General features: G+C 41.4%; 1 protein-coding gene across 10 annotated transcripts in view; it reads left to right on the top strand.

Annotated features, from left to right (window-relative positions):
* The window catches only part of otofa (otoferlin a), a 343,946-nt gene that overhangs the window by 111,483 nt on the left and 209,554 nt on the right, over nt 1–22,909 (top strand). For all 10 annotated transcript variants that reach the window (XM_059645651.1, XM_059645653.1, XM_059645659.1 and 7 more), the window contains exons 4-5: nt 5,971–6,070; nt 20,400–20,614. In XM_059645651.1, the coding sequence (XP_059501634.1) occupies nt 5,971–6,070; nt 20,400–20,614 (315 nt within the window). The remainder of the gene's footprint in view (nt 1–5,970; nt 6,071–20,399; nt 20,615–22,909) is intronic.

A 22,909-nucleotide genomic window follows, 5' to 3' on the forward strand; every position in this document is an offset into this window, starting at 1 on the left:
CCTAGATCCAAGCAGCAACATGAAGGGGTCAAAATTGAAGATTGTGAAAGGCTGAAAAACAAAGGCAGCATCACCTTGCACAAGTCAGACTTACAAACTTGTGAAGTGACCAAAATAATAAAATCTAAATGTAGACGCTGCAAGTTTGAAATATTGATTGAATAGGTAAAGAGGTTAGAAGAAGGGACTTTGAACCAAAATTAAATAATTACTATAATGTGGTTAAGTGAAATATTTTCACTCCACAACTTGACAGGGTGAAAAAATTGTTTGATTTTATTGCAAGTTTGTTGGACAAAATTGAGATTATTGAGAATTAAGTTCTATCCTAAAGCAACTGCCACTTGACCCAAGGTAAAAGTACAAAGCATTTAGCACTTTCTGCAGTACCCAGAAGTTTAAAATAACACAGAGACCGTGGGATAATTGAGAGAATGTGATACAGAAAAATGTCTTTCAATTTATCAATGATGTGGCTGGTACCAGGCCTGCCGGCCACCCTCCACATATCCACACGGTAAACTGATTGATCTAACATCAATCAACTCAACAAACTAGACTTAAAAGGGATGATGATCTTTTTTAAGTTTAAGGTTCGTTTTATCAAATGCTGAAGATCAAAATAAACTTGAAAGATTTTAATTTCCCTGGCTTAAAATAAAATTTACAATGTAGATAGTTGATAAACTGGAGATAGTGTGCTGAAGTAACTAAATAATTGTTTTAGATTGAAAAAAAATAAGATCTTAAGTGAATTGAATACATATTCTTTTTGCCATGTCTGTTTTTGAAAATTTGGAAAGGAGCGCAAATCCTGAAGAGGTAGATTCTGCATTAAAACTGAACAGGATTATTGAAAGAAAAGGAGGTAAAAGGAAAACCTTACACTCTCATAAATATAGATTTTATCCTGTAGTAGCAGGACGTGCTGGAAGTGAGCCAAAAGCCATGGCTGAAAGAAAGCTTTAGGGAAAAAGGAACAACAATGAAATCTATAAAATATACTGGGAAGGAACAGTAAAGGCACAATCAAGCAGAAGAAGTTAAGAAATCGATGAGTTATAGTATGTAATTATGAGAGAAATAAAAGTATTCCTCCATTAAAAACATATTCTAACAACATTTTATGGCCAATAGTGTCACTGGGCTATCGTTCCAGAGCGCTAGGTAATTGTTCTGAGGACATTGGTTCAATCTCTACAGACGCTAGCGTCAATGTCCCTGACTACCTCACACCCAATGGTGGGATACAGTCAGGCAGGGATTGCCTTGGGAATTTTCAGCATTGATCCTGGTTTCTCATGGCATGAGCTCAAATTAGACAAGGAAACCTCATGCTTATTACCACCTACTGTACTGTCCCCAATCAAATGCTGGATCAGTGCTCCTCCATATTGAATACAACTTGGGGGAAGCAGGTGGAAGGGGTAAAGGTCATACCCTGAAGGGAGGGGAGAGTGGCCAAGAGTGACCTAGCTGACCAAGGACATTCCTGCATGATAGCATCTGGGGTAGATAATGGTGTAGCCAATAAGAGGGAAATGTCTATTTGACCTCCTCCTCACCAGTATAGCTGTTGCAAAGCATCTGCCCATGAAAGTGACAGTAGGAATGACAAGTGCACTGCCATCATGAAGATGAAGACCCACCTTTACATTGACGATACCCTTCACCTTGGTGTGTTGCGCTACTACTATTTAATGGGACAGAAGCCAAACAGATCAAGCAACTCAAGAGCTGGGCTTCCATGGCCTTCTGTGGGCTTCCATGGGCTTCTATGAGCAATCAGCAACAACAGACTTGTACTCAAACAAATCTGCCACCCCATGCCTTGGCATATCCTCCACTCAACCATTACTATCAAAGCAGAGGAGCAACTCTGGTCCAATGGCGAATGCCAGAGGGCATGCCAGGAGCAGTACCAGGCAGTACCTAAAGTTGAGGTGTTAACCTGTGAAGCTATAACACAGAACTAACTGCGGGAGAAATAACATAAGCAACACACAGTTAACATTATTTAGTGACTGCAAATTCAACGGATTAGATCAAAGCTCTGCAGCCCTACCACATCCAGTCATGAATGGTGGGGTACAACCAGCCATCCAACAAGAGGAGGAGACTCCACAAAAAATTCCATCCTCAATGATGAGGGAGCCAAGCACATCAGTGCAAAAGATAAAGCTGAAGCATTTGCAACAATCTTCAGCCAGAAGTGCTGAGTGGATGATACTTTTTGGCCCCTTCTAGAGGTCCCAGCATCACAAATGTCTGTCTTCAACTAATTCGCTTCACTCCACTGATATTAAGAAATGACTAGATAGTCAGAATACTACACAGGTTATGGATCTGACAATGCTCTCTTATAGTGTTGAAAACCTGCGCTCCAGAACTAGTTAATAATCTAGCCAAACTGTTCCAGTACAGTTATAACGCTGGCATCTACCCAACAGTGTGCAAAGATGCTGAGGGAATTCCTGTCCACAGAAAGCAGAACACACCCAAGATAGCCTAATCAATCTACCCTCAATCATCAGCTAAGTGATGGTAGGAGTCATCAACATTGCTATCAAAGCAGCACTTGCTTGGCAATAATATTCTGAGTCCAATGACCTTTCTTCATTGGTGCTGAGATGGGGATCTGCCAGAGCCATTCAGCCCCCAAGCACATCACAGTTCTGGTGTGAATATGGGCAGAAGAGCTGAATGCCTGAGGTGAGATGACATTGACTACCTTTAACGACAAAGCAGCATTTGATCCTGAATGGCATCCTAGAGAAACTGGAGCCAATGGGAATTGGGGGAATGCTTTCCACTGGTTGAAGATAGACCAAGTACAAAGGTGTTTGGTTAAGAGAAGTCAATCAGCTTGACCACAGGAAGTCAGTATAAGTCTTCCTCAGGATAGTCTCCAAAGATCAGCCATCTTCAGCTGCACCATGAATGTTGTATGATTCTAGTTAATGGTATTACTGAGTACATCACATCTCCCACCTCATCACCCCACCTTAAATCTGTAAGAGCTCATTATCCCAATTCTTTCCTGTGAACTGTAAAGCTTTCTTATATAACTCACGAAACTGAAACCTTCCACTTAGTGAGCTCATTAATTATCTGCAAACTTCCAACCAAACACTGCTATTCTGGATTTTGCAAAAACTAAGCTTTTCCACTGGCATAACTGAGTTTTCTTTGAACTCTCTATATTCTTATTAGGAGAGAAATTATATTTGCTTATGACTGATCTTCTTGAAGTACCCAAACACTTTTAATATGTGGGGTTTCCAAGCTAAAATTAATCCTTGAATATCATGGATCCAAAGGAACTAATGACCCAATGTTTATCATCCCTGTCGTATCCCAGCACAGTATCAGTAACATTGCATTAACACTGCAGGGTATCTGCTCTCTGACACAGACTGGATGAGTAAAAACTGTAGATCAGGTAAAATATCTGACAACAACAACCTATTGTTTTATCATATCAAAGACAAGTAAAGGGAGTTGAGGAATATGGGATGATTTACCTGTGACAGTGAAAGCTGGTCTCTGAGAATGGGACAAAATCTTATGATTTGATGCATTATGAAAAGATGGCTAAACACCTGAGTTGGACACAAGCATATAAAAGAAAGAGCCTTCTCAGAGGAAGTTATTGTAAAAAAAAACTTCAGAGAGCTTACCATTAGGAAATTTCATTTGCAATGAAAATAGCAATAAATGGTCAAAAATTACATCAAAAATATCAGAGGCTTATCTCAATAGTGGTGAAATTGTTTAAAATGGTGATAAGGGATAGCAAAAGAGATCACCAAAAAGAACAGTATCTGTTGAGAGAAATTTGGCATGTGATCAGAATGATATAGGTAGTGTTTGATAATTTATAACTCTTTGAGGAGCTTACAGAAGTATACATGATGTACAAAACCCAAATGTTATTTATCTGGATTTGACAAAAACATCTGATAGTGAACCATATAATAGACAGACTCACAAGATATATGTCCTCAGAATGGATAATAAATGCAAGGATGGGTTACAACATGGTAACAATGGGTAGAAATGTGCATAGTGGAAGACAGAGAGTAGAGAGACACACAGGGATCAATATAGTTCTCCTTACAGTTTTCATAAATGACTTGGAAGGTGAAATATTGTTGTAAAAGTGAAAGTTTCTCAGATCATGTTACACTGGGAATTATGGCTCATGGCAATCACCAAATGCACTAAGCCAATAAGGATTTGGACAGATTAAGTCAATGGACAGAGGGTGGCAAATGATGTTCAAGCAAATGGGGTGGCACGGTGGCTCAGTGGTTAGCACTGCTGCCTCACAGTTCCAGGGACCTGGGTTCAATCCCACCCTTGGCCAACTGGCTGTGTGGAGTTTGCACAGTCTCCCCATGTCTGTGCAGGTTTCCTCCCTATGCTCCAGTTTCCTCTCATGACCAAAGATGTGCAAGTTAGGTGGATTGGCCATAGTGTTCAGGGATGTGCCATTTAGGTGGTTCATAGGGGGATGGATCTGAATGGGATGCTCTGAGGGTTGGTGTGGACTTGTTGGGCTGAAGTCCCTGTTTCCACATTTTAGGGATTCTATGAAATAAGTAGGAAGTTCTGAGACTGGGGAGGAGGAACAAAGATAGAGATTACAGGTTAAATAATGATGTAATTCGGAGAGTAGAGCAGGAAAGAGATTCAGTAATTTCATTGGATAGGCCATCACAACAATCAGTTTCTTGTTTACTAATGCTGAGAAAAACCAATGAAATGTTGGGGTGGCCAAATGTGTGATATTGAAGGCTGAGGAGGCGATGGTGAATTTTCATCCAGCCCTGGTTCGGATATCTGAAATAAGCTGTCCTGGGAAGATGGAGAATTTTCCAGAAGGAGTCGAGGAGAAAGCTATCTAAAGATGAGGGATCATTGGCCACCCTGAAACTGTCATTTCTCAAGAAATTAAATGCTGGAGGGAAATAGATGAGGAAATTTTAACATTTTCATGAGTGTAAAGATTTTGCATCAAAGGGACCAAATTGTTGGATATAAGTTTTGAGGAACAAAAGATACTGTTTAAGGTTGGGGTGGTAAACGTTAATAGGAAGTTTACTCAATTTCTTTAATAAGTAATGAAAAAGCTTGGGACAGCATAATTGATTTCCTCTACATGAAATTTAAACAAAATCTGAATTAAGTCTTTTTTGCAAAAGTGGATAAAGCCAATTTCTTCCGGAACCACAATATAGAAGCCATTAAGAGATCATAAAGGATACGCTAAAACGAGCAGTAATTTTCCCGTACTGAAGACGTAATGCTGTTTCTCTATGGCACTTTGTGGAGCATTGCAGCAGTTTTGGTATTGATCAAATGGTTTCACAGACTGGTGCAAGTCTTCAGGTAATTTAATTTCATCATGAAACAGCCACTTCAGGGAGGTGATTTCCCGAGTGGTATTATTGCTGGACTGTTAACCCAGAGACCCAGGTAATGTTCTGGGTACCTAGGCTCAAATCCTGCCATGGCAGATGATGGAATTTGAATTCAAATTTTTCGAAAAATCTGGAACTAAAGATCTAATGATTCATGAGAATGAATCCACTGTCGATTGTTTGAAAAACCCATCTGTCTCACTGATGCCCTTTAGGGAAGGAAACTGCCATCCTTACCTGGTCTGGCCGACATGTGACTCCAGACCTGTAGCAATGTGGTTGACTCTTAACCATCCTCTGGGCAATTAGGGACATGCAATAAATGCTGCCAAGCCAGCAACACTCCCATCCCATGAATGAATTTTTAAAAACTTACACTTTCTCCATACACTGTTGTTACATAAGTATGTAGAAGTGAATACAAATGCATTTCTTTTTGTAAAATAATATGATCATTGTTTGTAATGTAACATGGATTTTAAAACTAACATCATTTAACAGATTCGAGAGATGCTGGAGCTGATTTTTTTTGCACTATTTTCAGATTAATTGGGACTTTCGCAATGGTATTACAGAAGGTAGTGGAGGAAGGACAGCTTGAAATATCAGACACTTTAATAGATGACAACAACAGCTCAATCAAGGTAAGATTTTTGAACCTTTTGCTCCTTTGTTCATGTCTTTCTCCTTCACATCCTCCCAGCTCTTTTTCAGCAGGCACAACAAACAGATAGAAGGAACTGCAGATGCTGGAGAATCTGAGATGACAAGGTGTTGAGCAGGGTGAACACAGCAGGCCAAGCAGCATCAGAGGAGCAGGAAGGCTGACGTTTCAGGCCTAGACCCTTCTTCAGAAATGGGGGAGAGGAAGGGGGTTCTGAAATAAATAGGGAGAGAGGGGAAGAGGATCGAAGATGGATAGAGGAGAAAATAGATGGAGAGGAGGCAGACAGGTCAAAGAGGCAGGGATGGAGCCAGTAAGGGTGAGAGTAGGTGGGGAGTTAGGGAGGAGATAGGTCAGTCCAGGGAGGACGGACAGGTCAAGGGGACAGGATGAGGCTAGTAGGTGGGAGTTGGAGGTAGGGCTTGAGGTGGGAGGAGGGGATAGGTGGGAGGAAGGACAGGTTAGGGAAGCGAGAAGAGCTAGGCTGGTTTTGGGATGTGGTAGGGGGAGCGGAGAGGAATCTCTTTGAGATCTGAACTGAGATAATATGTTGAGAACCAAATCAGAGCTTTACAGTCTTGTCTCTTCTCCTCCCCTCCCACTCTTTTTGCTGACACAATTCTTGATAATTAGGGAGCCCGGTCTGATGAAAATGGTTGGAGGGCACATTAAGAAAGGTGTATTTTAGTGAATCATAAATTTTTTTTTCTAAATTTCACAACTCCCTTCGCTTCACAGGTACAGTATAGCTTTCTGAACTTTATGCTTTCAATTATAGGGGCTCACTTCAAGTCAGCCCTTTGTAGTTTGTAAGATGTGATCCTCACTGCCCATGTAGTTGAAGCTACAGTTGAAGCTTGCTAATCCATTCCCGGACTAGAAATTAGATCCAACATGTGGTTTTTACTGATTCCACACACAATGAAAGTTTTTAACTTGTAACACACAATGTGACACTGAAATTATGTAAAGGGGTCACAATTAAGCAGAAATAGTCAGTAGCTAAACTAGGCATCAAAGCATCACAGAAAGTTTAAAAAAACGAAAACTACATTCTTACTTAAGGTGATGGAACAGATAGATGACAAATTGTAATTTCAGGACATGAATATAATATTAATAAATCTTCTAGAGTGGCTTGAACTTAGATAAATTCTTTTCCCAAAGCATTGTGACAATTTCAAGCAACTCCCAGTAATATAATTTCTTCTCAAAGGCTGTGAGAAATGCCCAGTGCTGGCCTTGACAGTAATGTTCACATTCCCATGAAAGAATATAATTTGTCATGACTCCTATTAACCACTGCTGATGAAGTAGAGCTTCACACTGGTTGGACTACAGTCTACAAGTGCACGTGTGTTCCATAGAATTTCTCCCAAGCTGGTTAGGCCCACAACTGAATTTCTTTCTGTGTAGCTCAAAATAAATTTGGCTTTCTGTGACCATGAGCTCCTCTAGGATTTTGGGTGCTAATTCATGAGATTCCCTTCAGATATATCCCCAGAACATATGGCCAAATACAAATTCGAATTTAAGCTCGATGGCAGGATGTTTTGAATGGCAGTGTTTACCATCCACCACCTAATGCTTGCTGACAGATGGTACTGACTGACAAGTGATCATATAGCATTCACCAGGGCATTAATTACCTCAAGACAAGACTTCCAACACCTTCCCACCATAGATAGCCACCATCAAACCTGTTTGGCTGGCAGCACTGCTGTTCCCAGCATAATAGTGGTCAATTCCTGAACAAAAAAGGAATCTCATTAGAGTTTAGAAAGTTGAGGGGAGATCTAATAGAAACTTACAAGATAATGTATGGTTTAGAAGGGGTGGACGCTAGGAAGTTGTTTCCGTTAGGTGGGGAGACTATGACCCGTGGGCACAGCCTTAAAATTAGAGGTGGTAAATTTAAAACAGAAATGAGATGACATTTCTTCAGCCAGAGAGTAGTGTGGGCTCTTGGAATTCATTGCTGCAGAGTGCAGTGGAGGCCGGGACGTTGGATGCCTTCAAGGCAGAGATTGACAAATTCTTGATCTCAAAAGGAATCAAGGGCTACGGGGAGAGTGCAGGGAAGTGGTGTTGAAATGCCCACCAGCCATGATTTAAATGGCGGAGTGGACTTGATGGGCCAAATGGCCTTACTTCACTCCTATGTCTTATGATCTTATGGTCTTATGGTCTGGGGACTGGGAGCAACTTAAGGAGAAAGGAGCTTGGGAGCCAGGCCTTTCAATTGGCCAATTCAGGGTGTCAATATGTCTAATGGAAGGCAGATTGACCAAAACCCTGCTCTGTCCTCATTACCACATTAGAACAGGACAGGATGGAAATGGGCAGATAGGCACTGGGCAGGAAGTGAATTGCGCTTAGCTCCACCAACAGAGGATTGTAAAATTCTCTCTTTAGTTTCAAAATTCATTCATAAAAGGAGTCTATCCTCTATACAACAGTATTTTAAAATTGTATTTAACTCTGAAAGTTTCCAACTTTTCATTAAATATTTCCAGTTGTATGAAAATACTTTGATATCATTAATAATTTAAGACTACATTATCCTTTTCTGCTTTCATATTCACTTCATTATGCAAGGAGGTTAGTTGTTGTTGACAGATGTTGTTTTCATCTATTACTTACTTCATGTTTCTTCAGCTCACTAGTTCCTATCTGTGTCAACTGACAAAGTGGCTGAGCACCTGAAGGCGGAATATTTGCTGAGCTTACTGGAAGGGAATAGAGGATGGGGCATGAGTTAATTTGCCCTTGTAGAGAACCAGTACAGACATACCAGGATGAGTGGCTTCCTCCTGTGCTGTAACCAATCTATGATTCAGTGAGAGATAATGGGAACTGCAGATGCTGGAGAATCCAAGACAACAAAATGTGATGAAGGGTCTAGGCCCGAAACGTCAGCTTTTGTGCTCCTGAGATGCTGCTTGGCCTGCTGTGTTCATCCAGCCTCACATTTTGTTGTCTATGATTCAGTGATGTCTCTCCCCAAGTCTGGGCAACTGAGATAATGAGAATAACCTCAGGGTGATGTTATCAGTAATTTTATTTCAGTGCAATTTACTTTCATGGCTCCTTAAATCATAAAAAGCCCTGCTACTTTGTAAAATTGCAGAGTCCTATTGTGTTGCCACTGGTCATCCATGACAAAAGCCTCCAGGTGAAAACAATACATTTGTCACTTAATGAACTTTAAAGACCAACTGGTTTCTCCACATGATGTTCCCCCTGGCAATCTGCAATAATCCCATGTCGTGAAGATCAGAGCAGTTATGGTATTAACAGACGACAGCAGTGGAATGTATACGGAGGAGATAAACTCAAATTGTTGCATAGCTCATTTCATTAAAAAAACGAGTATAGAGTAGGCAATAAGTAATAGCCCAGCCAGCAATGGCCATGTTTCACAACAGAATTTTTTAAAAGGCATTAATGAGACAAGTTAATGTTGAAACAGCTCTGTCTACACAGCTTCTGGTGGCTGTGTGTCACCTGTATCCCTGTAGTTGCTATTACTTCAACAGAAAGTCACAATGCATCGATGTTTCCAATGGAAACTCATTGTTTCTCCTCTAGGGCAGGGAAAGAGCAGACATTCTGATCCCTGGAGGCAGTGCAGCTGTGATGAAGCAGAGAAAACTCTGCAAGAGGGGCATTGGCAGAAGATTGGACAGGAGGAGGGGAGGAGTGGTGGCTGATAGTAACATTTTACTCTAATCTACATTTTGGAAATGGCTTCCAGCAGTTGCTATGTTAAGAACAAGAAAAATGACTCCACCTGGAGGCAGTGACGATCCATTTTGAGAAAAGGGCCCAGAAGAAGCATGAAGTCCCAGATTTGCACAGGAAATATACTGAACAATGGCTTCAAGTGTATGTTCTAACAACATTGGGCTTAATTTGGACCCCATCATTTTCCTTGATTAATTGTATTTGTAATTCTTATCAAAAAATCAAATATGTAATTTTGTGAAAAGCAACTTTACGGGTGATAGAATATAGGCGATAAAAGCAAATAGATTGTTACACTATTTTGGTTGCTTGTTAGAATGCTACTCCTCAAGACACTGTGTTTTCTGGTGACTTATTATTTACATCTTAAGTTTAACCTTACATTGTCTTGTGTTGAAATATACAAAGTAAAATGGGCACACAGACAGCATTGTTGAAATCCATGCGCAGATGTTAAGGCAGAAGCTAAAGTATTTAATTATGTATCACTTCTTTGCAACTGTATCATTTAAAATTTTCCTGGGAAATTAAGTACAACATCATATAGAGATATCTCATATTAATTTGCGATTATGCTTAGCTCTGTAGTTGTCTGCCACATCAAATTTAATCCTCTGAGAATGCATACAACACTCACAACGAAGATAACAGCAAGTATGTTGCCATAGCAACACCAATGCTGTAGGATAAAGTTGCCAGAATATGAAGTGTTGCTTGAGCAAAACTAAATTAGAGCTTTTGGGTGCTACTGGGTGTCTATTGTAATGTCTCACTTAACAGCTCTCATTGAAGTGTGTGGTGTGGTCAGTATTAGTATAGTCATGTACCCACATAAGACATATTTAGAACATGCTTGTCATGTTTGAAAAAATGCGTTCCATGTCACACTTGACAGTGTCATATATACTATGTTTATGCCACACTTACCAATTAATTCAAATAACTGCTCTGTGCTAAAGTCGCAATGCTAATTATTCCAAATATGGACGGGTAGAGAGATAGCTAATGGCAGGAAACTATTGATGCACATTAAAACTAAATGATCAAGGAGTAGAAACTAATTTTTTCAGCTCCCCATGTGACAAGGTGTGGCACAGAAATTGCACTTTCCCAGTATATTAATATCAGTGATTGAAGAGCCATGAGCCAGGCACACATCGCGAGAATACGAGTGGGGTATTTTTTGCAAAGGTATTACTTTATGGCCCCTTCTCAATTAATTTCAAACTCTGTACAGCATGGAGATTTTAAGGGCGGCACGGTGGTTCAGTGGTTAGCACTGCAGCCTCACAGCGCCAGGAACCTGGGTTCGATTCCAGCCTCGAGCGACTGTCTGTGTGGAGTTTGCACATTCTCCCTGTGTCTGCATGGGTTTCCTCCGGGTGCTCCGGTTTCCTCCCACAGCCCAAAGATGTGTAGGTTAGGTGGATTGGCCATGCTAAATTGCCCATAGTGTTCAGGGGTGTGTGGGTTATAGGGGGATGGGTCTGGGTGGGATGCTTCACGGGGCAGTGTGGACCTGTTGGGCCGAAGGGCCTGTTCCCACACTGTAGGGAATCTGATCTGTTGCCATTGCCTCTGCAGCCACTACTTTGACCAGGAGTCCACATCCTTTCACTCGTCTCCAGAATTTTTATCCCATCGAGATTCCTCCATCTGCCCTCAAACATGCTTGAGATTTTTTACAATGGAAACTGCCAGAGTGACATCGACCATCCCAATCTCCTGTCCTCTGAACTTGCAGCATTTTCTTTTCTTTTACATTGCTAACATTCTCATCAAATTTTATGACAGAGAAGTTATCTGTTTATTTGCTTATGCCTTGTTGTGTTGGTTTTGTTATTTAGGAAAGAACAATGGGAGGAGAAGCCATTGTGATAATGCCAGTAGATTAATAATCCAGAATGCCAGGATAATATTCCAGGACATGATTTCAAATTTTACCAGGGCATGTGGTGAAATTTGAATTCAATGACAATCTGGAATTAAAAACTGGCCTCATGGTGACCATGTAGCCAGTAAAGTGATGAATGCACACATGAACACATTATCAAGCAGTACTTGCTCAGCAATAATGTGGCCACTTGTGCTTACTTTAGGTTCTGCCTGGAATTTTTTGAGGATGTATCTATGAAGATGGATAAGGGCGAGCCAGTGGATGTAGTGTACCTGGACTTTCAGAAAGCCTTTGATAAAGTCCCGCATAGGAGATTGGTGAACAAAATTAAGGCACATGGTATTGGGGGAAAAATATTGAGCTGGATTGAAAATTGGCTGGCTGACAGGAAGCAAAGAGAAGTGATAAACGGGTCCCTTTCGGAATGGCAGGTAGTGACCAGTGGGGTACCACAAGGTTCGGTGCTGGGACCACAGCTGTTTATGATATATATTAATGATATAGACGAAGGCATTAAAAGTAATATTAGCAAATTTGCTGATGACACAAAGTTGGGTGACAGTGTGAAATGTGAGGAGGATGTTATGAGAATACAGGGTGACTTGGACAGGCTAGGTGAGTGGACGGATGCATGGCAGATGCAGTTTAATGTGGATAAATGTGTGGTTATACACTTTGGTGGCAAGAACAGGAAGGCAATTACTATCTCAATGGAGTCAAGTTAGGTAAAGGGGAAACACAACGAGATCTAGGTGTTCTTGTACATCAGTCAATGAAAGCAAGCATGCAGGTACAGCAGGTAGTGAAGAAAGCTAATAGCATGCTGGCCTTCATAACAAAAGGAATTGAGTATAGGAGCAAAGAGATCCTTCTGCAGCTGTACAGGGCCCTGGTGAGACTGCACCTGGAGTATTGAGTGCAGTTTTGGTCTCCCAATTTGAGGAAGGACATTCTTGCTATTGAGGGAGTGCAGCGTAGGTTCACAAGGTCAATTCCCGGAATGGCGGGACTATCATATGTTGAAAGATTGGAGCGACTGGGCTTGTATACACTTGAGTTTAGAAGGATGAGAGGGGATCTGATTGAGGCGTGTAAGATTATTAAGGGATTGGACACTGGAGGCAGGAAGCATGTTTCCGCTGATGGGTGAGTCCAGGACCAGCGAACACAGTCTAAAAATAAGGGGTAGGCCATTGAAAACAGAGCTGAGGAAAAACTTCTCCACCCAGAGAGTGGTGGATATATGAAATGCTCTGCCCCAGAAGGCAGTGGAGGCCAACTCCCTGGATGCTTTCAAGAAAGAGATAGACAGAGCTCTTAAAGATAGTGGAATCAAGGGTTATGGGGATAAGGCAGGAACAGGATACTGATCGTGAATGATCAGCCATGATCATAATGAATGGTGGTGCTGGCTCGAAGGGCCGAATGGCCTACTCCAGCACCTATTGTCTATTGTCTATTGTCTATTGACCACTGGCACATGGATGAGCTCCATAAGTGACAGTGACTGCCCTTGAACGGCATTCGAATCAGGTTGGCATCAAGGAGTACTCGCTCATCTGGAGCTGGAGAGAAAATAGCCAACAGGTTGGAGTTACACCTAACACAAAGGAAGATAGCTGTCATTATTAACTGTCAATAATCTCAGTCCAAGGGCATTGCTGCAGGCGTTCATCAGGGTAGTGCTCTGGGCCCAACCATCTTCAGTTGCATCATTAATGAGCTTCCATTCATCATTAGGTCAGAAGTGGAGACATTTGCCAATGATTACACAATGTTCAGTGCTATTCACAACTCCTCCTCTGCTGCTGAAACAGACCATGTCCGAATGCTGCAAAACCTGGGTAATGCCCAGGCTTGAGCTAAGAAGCGACAGGTAACATTCACACCACACAAGTACCAACCAAGGATCATCTCTGATAAGAGGCAATCTAACCACTGCCCCTTGAATTTAATAATGTTACCGTCACTGAATTCTCTCACGATCAACATTCTTGGGGTTTTCATTGACCTTATCCACCTTTCTTCCTATGTCAGTAATATCTCTAATAGCCTCTACCATTTTAGCAACTCCTCATTCCTTGTTTTTAATTATCTCCATTTCAGGCATCTTTATACGTACCCCATTAGGACATCCTCGGGTATCTCTGTGTCTTTGTTGAATGGATGCCCACTCAGTCCCTTTTCTGATAGAGTAATGACTGTGGAATGAGGGTTTATCAATAGCTAGAATCATCACTATCCAAGCAGACCCTTGGGACGGGAGTGGGATGCTTGCTGAATGCAGGTGGAGTTTAGTGCTAATTGAGATGGTATTACCATTGGGCTCTCAAACTCGCTCTGTAGACCTAACAATGTCCAAAGTGGGAAGGTCCCTGTCTACCCTAACTCAATCTATTAGACTCTGGACAGATGGACCATCTGGCATGTTTTCCATCGCTGGCAAACTGGCATGGGGTCAAGAAGGTGACCTGTACCCTATCTTTATCTGTCAACTTCCCACCTTCCATTCCTTTTGCAAGGGACTAGTAAAATTCAGCCCAATATCTTACACAGCTTAGTGTCAAGTTTTGTTTTCTAATGCTCCAGTAAAATGTCTTTTGTAGTCTTAAGTGAAAGGCACTGTATATATGCAACACATCCACAAACATCCACTCCCTCCACTACCCTCAGTCAGTAGCCGCAGTGTATACTATCCACAAGATGCACTGTGGAAATTTACCAAAGATTCTCAGATAGCATCTTCCAAACTCACAACCAGTTCCGTCTAGAAGAACAAGGGCAACAGAAACATGGGAACACTGTCACCTGCAAATTTCCCTCTAAGCCACTCACCATCCTGACTTGGAAAAATATCGCCATCCCTTCACTGTCCCTGGGTCAAAATGCCGGAATTCTTTCCATTGTGGGTCGACCTACAGCACATGGACTGCAGCAGTTCAGGAAGGCAGCTCACTACCACCTTCCCAAGGGGCAACTCAGGGACAAGAAATACTGGGCCCAGTTCCAGTGACACTCATGTCCCACTGGTGAATTTAAGACAAAGTTGTTGCTAATATTTATGTAAATGCAGCTGACTACATTGGCAAAACCAAATGCAGTTTGTGTGGTTGCTTTGCAGAACACCTCGAGCTGACTTGCAATTTACCCTGAGTCTGCATTTTACTTGTTCATGAGCTCCCACCCTGACCTCATCTTGCAATACGGCATTTTATATCCTCTCAGCTTCAACACTGACTTCAACAATTTCATATTGAAAAACCAAGGCTCCGAAATCATCAGCAGCTGTTGATATTGTTTCACAAATTGCTATTTACACTTTCTCCCGAACGATCTTTAATTCCTTTACCCACTTTGTTACAACCCACCTTTTGCCCAGTGAATATCAATTAAAATCTCCGAGTTTCACACTTTACAGACCTTCCATGATGTTCTTCCCTTTCCCTGCCTCCATGTTTGATTCAAACCTGTTCCAGTGCTATGTTTATACAGTTCTGAGGAAAGGCCATGAATATTTATTGTTTTAAATCAGATTCCAGCATGCACAGTATTTTACTTTAGGGCAAGGAAATCTGTGTCTGGAATCTGCAGAAACTCCAGGGAACAATGGCAGCATGAAATTACGCAAGGTAATAAATGTAGAATTGAGATAGCTTGGTGATTTTGCCATTTTACTGACATTTACTGACAATCAGCTCGATCAGAAATAAAAGGGGTACATGGAGCAATTAACCATCTCCACCTCAGCCCCATTGATACGGACAGGGGTGTGTCCTCCGCTCCACTTCCTGAAGTCAATGACCAGCTCCTTCACTTTGCTGACATTGATGGAGAGATTGTTGTCTTAACTCCATTGCTAAGTATAATCAATGGATGTTAACCTCAGCTACATACAAGCAACACGACACCTCCCAATTTCCATCTCCTGGTCTCCGGATGGTAGGCACCAGTACAGTAGGGGAGGAATGTGAAACAAAGCCTGGATGACATCGCAGCTGAAATCTTCAATGTCAGTGCACTTTTCTCCCTATCAAGGCTCATTGCATTCATTCTGCAGCCTGGGAGGAAAAGGAAGATCTGTTGAGAAGGAAAGCAAAAGAAACAGTTTTGGCACTTTTGATGCCTTATGGTTCTTCCACACCGCACACTCAAAGACCTGGGTCAGGTGTTAACCCAATCAGTCACATGAAGACCATTGCAGAGGCTCAAAATACTGAGTTAATATCATCTTCAAATTGAGACAATCAAAGACTGTACGCTTTTTGTGTTTGCAGCATACAGAGTGTTATACTTATCCACAACAAAACTGTTTTTCGGGATCTCAACAGCAATGCGATAATCCCCTGTATCTAAAGTTAAACTCATTGATCCTATAATTCCAGTTAAGGATACATGCTTGGAGAATAGTTAAGCCAAGCAACAACACTACAGAATTGTGACTCAGCCTCCAACTGACACGGATTAATACACTTCACCTTCAATTTGTGATCTTCTCATAAAGGATTTTCAAGAGCCTTTCTTGATCCAATCAAAATGTAAACAAAGTGATTTCTGAACTATCTGGTCTCCCTCCTATAGGAAGGATGTTGTGAAACTTGAAAGCGTTCAAGAAAGATTTACAAAGATGTGGCCAGGGCTGGAGCATGCGAGCCATAGGGAGAGGGTGAATAGGCGAGGGCTATTTTCCCTGGAGCATCAGAGGCTGAGGGGTGAGGTTGAAAAAATCACAAGGAACGTGATAGAATGAATAGTCGAATGCCACCCGAAGGTTGCAGGAACAGCAACTCATATTCCGCTTGGGATCCCTGCAGCCCAATGGTATCAATATTGACTTTGCAAGCTTCAAAATCTCCCCTTCCCCCACTGCATCCCAAAACCAACCCATCTCGTCCCCTCCCCCACTTCACCCCAAAACCAGCCCAGCTTGTCCCCTCCCCCCACTGCATCCCAAAACCAGCCCAGCTCGTCCCCGCATCCCTAACCTGTTCTTCCTCTCACCTATCCCCTCCTCCCGCCTCAAGCCGCACCTCCATTTCCTACCTACTAACCTCATCCTGCCTCCTTGACCTGTCCATCCTCCCCGGACTGACCTATCCCGTCCCTACCTCCCCATCTATATTCTCCTCTCCACCTATTCTCTCCTCTATCCATCTTTGGTCTGCCTCCCCCTCTCTCCCTATTTATTCCAGTTCCCTCTCCCCATCCCCCTCTCTGATGAAGGGTCTAGGCCTGAAACGTCAACTTTTGTGCTCCTGAGATGCTGCTTGGCCTGCTGTGTTCATCCAGCTTCACACTTTGTTACCTTAGCCAAGGTCTTTTTGCCAGGGTAGGGGAGACCAAAACTAGAGGGCATAGGTTGAAGGTGAAAGGGGTAAGATTTAAAAGGGACCTAAGGGACAACTTTTTCACGCAGATGATGATGCTTGTCTGGAAAAAGCTGCCAGAGGAAGTGGTGGAGGCTGGTACAATAATAACATTTAAAGACATCTGGATGGATACATGAATAACAAGTATTTAGAGGGATATGGCCAAATGCTGGCAAATAGGACTAGATTAATTTAGAATGTCTGGTTGCGATAGGCAAGTTAGACCGAAGGATCTGTCTCCTTACTGTACAGCTCTATGACTCTATGGCTCATAGCAGAAGAAATTTAACAGTTTGCAATTAGGTCACTGGAACAAACTATCCCTTGATTCAGAGAAGTGGAGGGGGTCTGGTTTAATATTTGTAATAATTGTGATCGCTCTCACAGGCGTCGCCTATACCTTGCAAAATTGCAAGCCTTCAGAAGCAGTGTAAGACAGTTGTGGTCTCTCCATATTCCCTTTAGCATTGTGGGGGATCCATCATTCCCCAACGTTTGTAGATCAACAACTAGCTCTTAAATTGGTATTTTTAGCTGTCCTTGTCTCCAATGATTATTTTGTATTTATCAGTGCAGTAACTGTCACCCTCAGGAGTACACTACTCAGACCTTTGCCTGAAACTATGGCTGAATTAGATTTATCGAAATTTGAATATCATTAAACATATAAAATTAGTGCCATTACAGGGTACAACCACGGATCTATGAGAATAATCCTTATGTAACAAGTCCAAAGTCCTTGTATCTGCTTTGCATATTAATCTAGATAGACAAATTATTTCAAATCATCTTGTATTCATAAAATCTTATGCAACTGTTTTGTGCTGATATTTTTAGGCATTTGTAGCATTTGAAATAAAGTTATAACTCAAACTGAATAGAGCTGGTTCCTAACAATCAATTCAATTCCAGTTTGGGTTTTCTTTTTGAAGAATTGCTGATGCTGGAATAGGACCATATTGGAGAGTAATGTTCAGCCCTCAATCTTCATGGAGCTGGGCTGAGTTGAGAGGCCTTTAAAAAATAATGGGCAGGACCCATTTCTGGGAGTTTCACCCCATTCCCATTTCTGGTGACTTTTACCCGTGTGGGTTACAGGTGTACATTAGTTCCGTACACGGTGGATACTGGGAGAATGGCTGATGAGGATTTCTAAGAACAATAAAAGTGCCTGGGATTTTGAGGGGGTTCAAAGGAGCAAGGAATCACACAGGGGAAGTGGAAGACTTGGAAGGTTCATGGGAGATATGATGACCATGAAGGGTTTGTAGGAGATTAGAAAGCATGAGAGGCCTTGAGAAATATTGTAACATAGAGGGGGCATGGGCATGTCGAGGGAAAGGAAGAAGTAGAAATTATGGAGGGACAAGAGACAGATGATGTGGAAAGGGCATGGGGTTATGGTGGTTGTATGGGATGTGAGGGGAATAGGGAATCTAACAATCAGGATTAAAAGTGCGTCTATGCACTAATAATCAGAACTGGGCCTGTATTCTAGATTGTCAGTCTTACCATGCACCTTCCTCCATCACTCCCAGAGGTAACCCAGCTAACTCCATCCTGTCTCCACATCCATGGAACAGAAATATTGAGAGGTGGGTTTGCAGCATCATAATCTTTCCCGCTTCTCAACTCCATCACCTAACCCAGTCCACAGTATATTTGGTTTGGTGACTGACAATAAGTCAGGGATAGAAAATGCCAACTGTGTGAAATTACATCCTGCACTATTTTCAAGAAGCAACCCTTGATGCCATCATCCTTGCTAACCACATTTCCAAACACCTTTTCCTTTCAAAAAGTCTTTTTTGCCTTCCATTCCACTCCTATCCTTCCTCAACTCAAGGTTTAAATCTCTCCAGTTGGGTTTATGCCCTTGCCAAAGCCCTGAAAATGGTTTGATCAAAGTCACGGACAGTCACTGTAACAAAGGTAAACATTCTGTCCTCATCTTTCTCAGTCCTATAACATTGGCCACACTATCCTCCCTCAAAGCCACCCCCTCTGTTGTCCAGCCTTCGCTATTCTCACATGATTCCTTTCTTATCAATATCACCATAACCAGAATATTCATTGTGATAGCTTCTCATGTCACTCCACCATGGCCTCTGATGACTCCAAGAATCTATCCTTGGCCTCGTCGTAATTCTCACCTACATGCTGCCCCTTAGGAAAATCATTAGGAGATAGCGGTAGTTTACACATACATCAATGGCACCGATTTCTATCCCCCAGAAAACATCTCTCAATGCAGCAGGCTATGGATGGGACTGTTGGAGCCTGGAATGACAGTGAATTCTTAGAATGCTGCAATTTTCAGCTTGGTCATCTGATATCTTGTACTGCATGAACAGAGCTTTTCTCTGAGTAAATATTGGAAAGACAGAACTCATTATTTTCAGCTCCTGGCCAAATCTCCATTCCATAATTATTGACTCCATCACTTTTCCCAGCAACAGCCTCAAGTCCAGACAGCCTGTTCACAACTCTGATGTAATATTGATCCCGGGATGAACATCTGACCTCACAATCATATCATTACTCATTCCCAACCCGGTAACGTCATCCAACCTTCCCCTGTCTCAGTAAATCAGCTGTAGAAGTCCTCATTCATGCATTCATTACCTCCAGACTTGACTATTTCAACAAATTCTCAGCTACTTCCCCCGTTCTGTACTCTTTACGAAATTAGGGTCATCCAACCTCTGTTGCTCGTACCTTAAAAACAGGAACTCCTATTTACCTTTCTGTGCTCATTGTCCTTCATTAGTTCTCGGCCAAGAGCTATCTTAATTTTAAAAAATAATTTATTATTTTCAAATCTCTTCTCTTTTCTATCTCTGTAATTTTCTCCAGCCCAATAGCCCTCCAAGATATCTGCATTCCTTTAATTCTGATCTGTTGTTTGCCCTAGTTTTCATTGTTCCACCAGGGATGACCATGTTTTCAATTGTCAAGGCCCCAAGCCCTGGAGTAACTTCCTTACACCTCTCTGCCCCTCCACCTCACTTATCACCTTTAACATTTCCATTAAAACTAGTCATTGACCAAGCCTTTGGTCACCTGACCCAATATCACCTGATGTGACTCAGAGTTATACTTTGTTTTATAATGTTCCTGTGAAGCTCCTTACAATGTTTCATGATGTTAAAGGCATCATATAAATAGAAGCTTTTGTTGTTGTTTGCTTACACATAAATTAATGATTGAAGGGAGAAAGTTGCAAGCCTTTGCCTGTTCAGTATTTAATAGACACTGCATTTAGTAAATAACCTTCCTCTGTCTTTATTTTTATGTAGACCTGTGTCTCCATTGAGATAAAATACCAGGCTATGGATGGGACTGTTGGAGCCTGGAATGACAGTGAATTCTTAGAAAATCCGAACCAAAAAGCAGCGCATGAGGCAACCTTTCAATTTGAGACCGACAGTTTACTCTCCGGCAGTGGCCAGAGTCAGGGATCAGGAACTTCTCCAGGTCGATCCCACCAATGTCTCTTAGGAGAAAGGAAAAAGTAAGTAAGCTATCTCTCTTTGTAAGTACAGGAATCATACCTCTGGCATTGAATAATAGCCCAAAGGAAAGCTCATTATTTAGTGTCATGTTTCATTATGAAGAATCTGTACTAGTTTTGACAGATTTGCCAGTGCTAGGAGTGACATGTAACAGTACACAGGGCCATGTTCTTTGCAGATAGAAATGCACACTCGTTTTACCTGTTTCAACCAAACAAAATAATGGTAGTCATTTGCTGGTTCATTCTCATGGCAATGCCCTGACCAATCAGAATGAACCTTGCTTGTTTAGAATTTAAATGAATCCTGGCTGTTAACTCTCAATCAACATTAATGGGTGCAATGGGTGCATTCTCGATGCCAATGCCTCTACCAGCCAAAGTCCACTTGACAACCACCAGCACTCTCCTCTCATGCAACATTCCCCTTGAATTGGTATTTCTTGAAAATAACCCTGATGAGTACAAGACAAGAAGCTTCAACAAAGTGTGATTATTTTCAAAATAATATCATGAATAACATTTCCAAAAAGAATAGTACATTAGGTGATCGTGCTTCCATTTATTTTGCTTCTTTCTTCATGTCACAAGTGAAAGATGAAGGCTGATTTATTGAACAATACAGTTGCTATAGTTGTGCTTGAATAATTAATTGATCATGTAAGAAGATCCAAAATCACAGGGAAAGCTTTACCAAAACAATTCCAAGTATAGTAAGGGTCCCGCCTGGAGCTGCAAACCTTCTTTTCAGTAATTTTGTCCTGTTTCCAAAAAAGTTTAACCGCTACCATCGCTGTAACTTCTTGATATAACAGCTGACAACCCTTTGTTTTTTCTTGCAGAAGATTGACATGTTATTTATTGACTGGATTTCATTCAAGGCAGATATTGGGACTGATTTTCATACAGAGGTCAAACTCAAAAATCTCAGCGAAATGAAATATGTTCATTAAGTTCAATTTTTCAGGAATCAGCTCACTTTTGTAATTATTCACTGCCCCTAGGACAGATAGAGTCAACTGGCTGTGGGACCACAGTATTGTAGCTGTGAAATTTAAAGGAATGCAGGTTGTTAACAGGAAGTCAGTCTGTGGACGGTATTTTCTAAAAGAAAAGGTGCTTCATCCAGTTTTAAGCCTTGGGCAAAGTGGAATATGAGTGTGAGAAAAGGGAGAGGTGATGGAGGGGAAGAGTGTGATAGATAGAAACTAATGGGATTAAAAAAAACAGGTAGGTAATTGTAACTTTGGCAATGATGGTAAGCTGATAGTATCAGATCAGAAGCCTCTCTCACACCCCTACATTGAAACAGGCCTAAATTCTTAGCCCACATTGAAACTGAGATATTTCAAGCAACATTAACAAAATTTTTCGATTTTGATGTCTGGCTATGAGTCACTTCATCAGATCATAAGAGTACAAAGGAGAAGACCAGAAAAAGATTTTTTGGCCCATCGAGTCTTCTGCACCTTTCATTCATAGCTAATATGTAACTCAACCCCATTCTCATTCCTCCCTCCACATACCCCCTTGATCCTTTTACCAATCAAGACTCAATCTTTCTTCTTTTTAAATAAACTCAGTGACTTGGCCTAGATAGGCATCTACAGCAATTGGTCCTATAGATCGCATAGTTGGAAAATGTCCCAGCTGGAAACCTCATTTTGCTGAATTTGCTAATTTAGTTCAGAAAGTTGGTCAATTACAATTGACTCAGTACGCCAGGTATGCGATGAAAGAAGATGCTTATTTCATAATGAGTTCTATCCAGTTACCCTGGCTGGACAATGGGTCGAGATTGGGTGAGAACCAAAACAGATTGTTTCGAGATGCTTCAATTAAGATTAACTCGGTGCACTTAGGAGCCAGCCTGGTCCACATGAAAAGCGATTCCTTGCTCACAGTACTGGAGTATGAGTGATCGATGGGGAAAGAGATTCCAACATAAATCAACAACATGAGATAAGAGAAAAATGTTGGAGGAAAAAAAACGTAGACATTCTTTTGCGTGTTTTTGCTGGATTTACCAAATTAATAATGCTTAAACAATAATATCAGCAGGAAGACAGTGCTGGTGTTTGATGGATTTCATGAAACCAACAGTGGGAGAGATCTAAGTGAGCATCAAAGGAAATAATCATCAAACTGAATGCTTCACTAATTACATTATGTTATTCTAGTTTCCACACATCATTTAGTTTTGTAATTCCTCCAAGCCAGTTTTTGTTGATATCATCAGTTTTTGCTAGATATTTTTAAAGCAATGTGCTCTTCATTTTCTTTTATAACTCCAAA

Source organism: Stegostoma tigrinum, chromosome 4 (genome assembly GCF_030684315.1).
Source record: "Stegostoma tigrinum isolate sSteTig4 chromosome 4, sSteTig4.hap1, whole genome shotgun sequence".
NCBI lineage: Eukaryota > Metazoa > Chordata > Chondrichthyes > Orectolobiformes > Stegostomatidae > Stegostoma > Stegostoma tigrinum.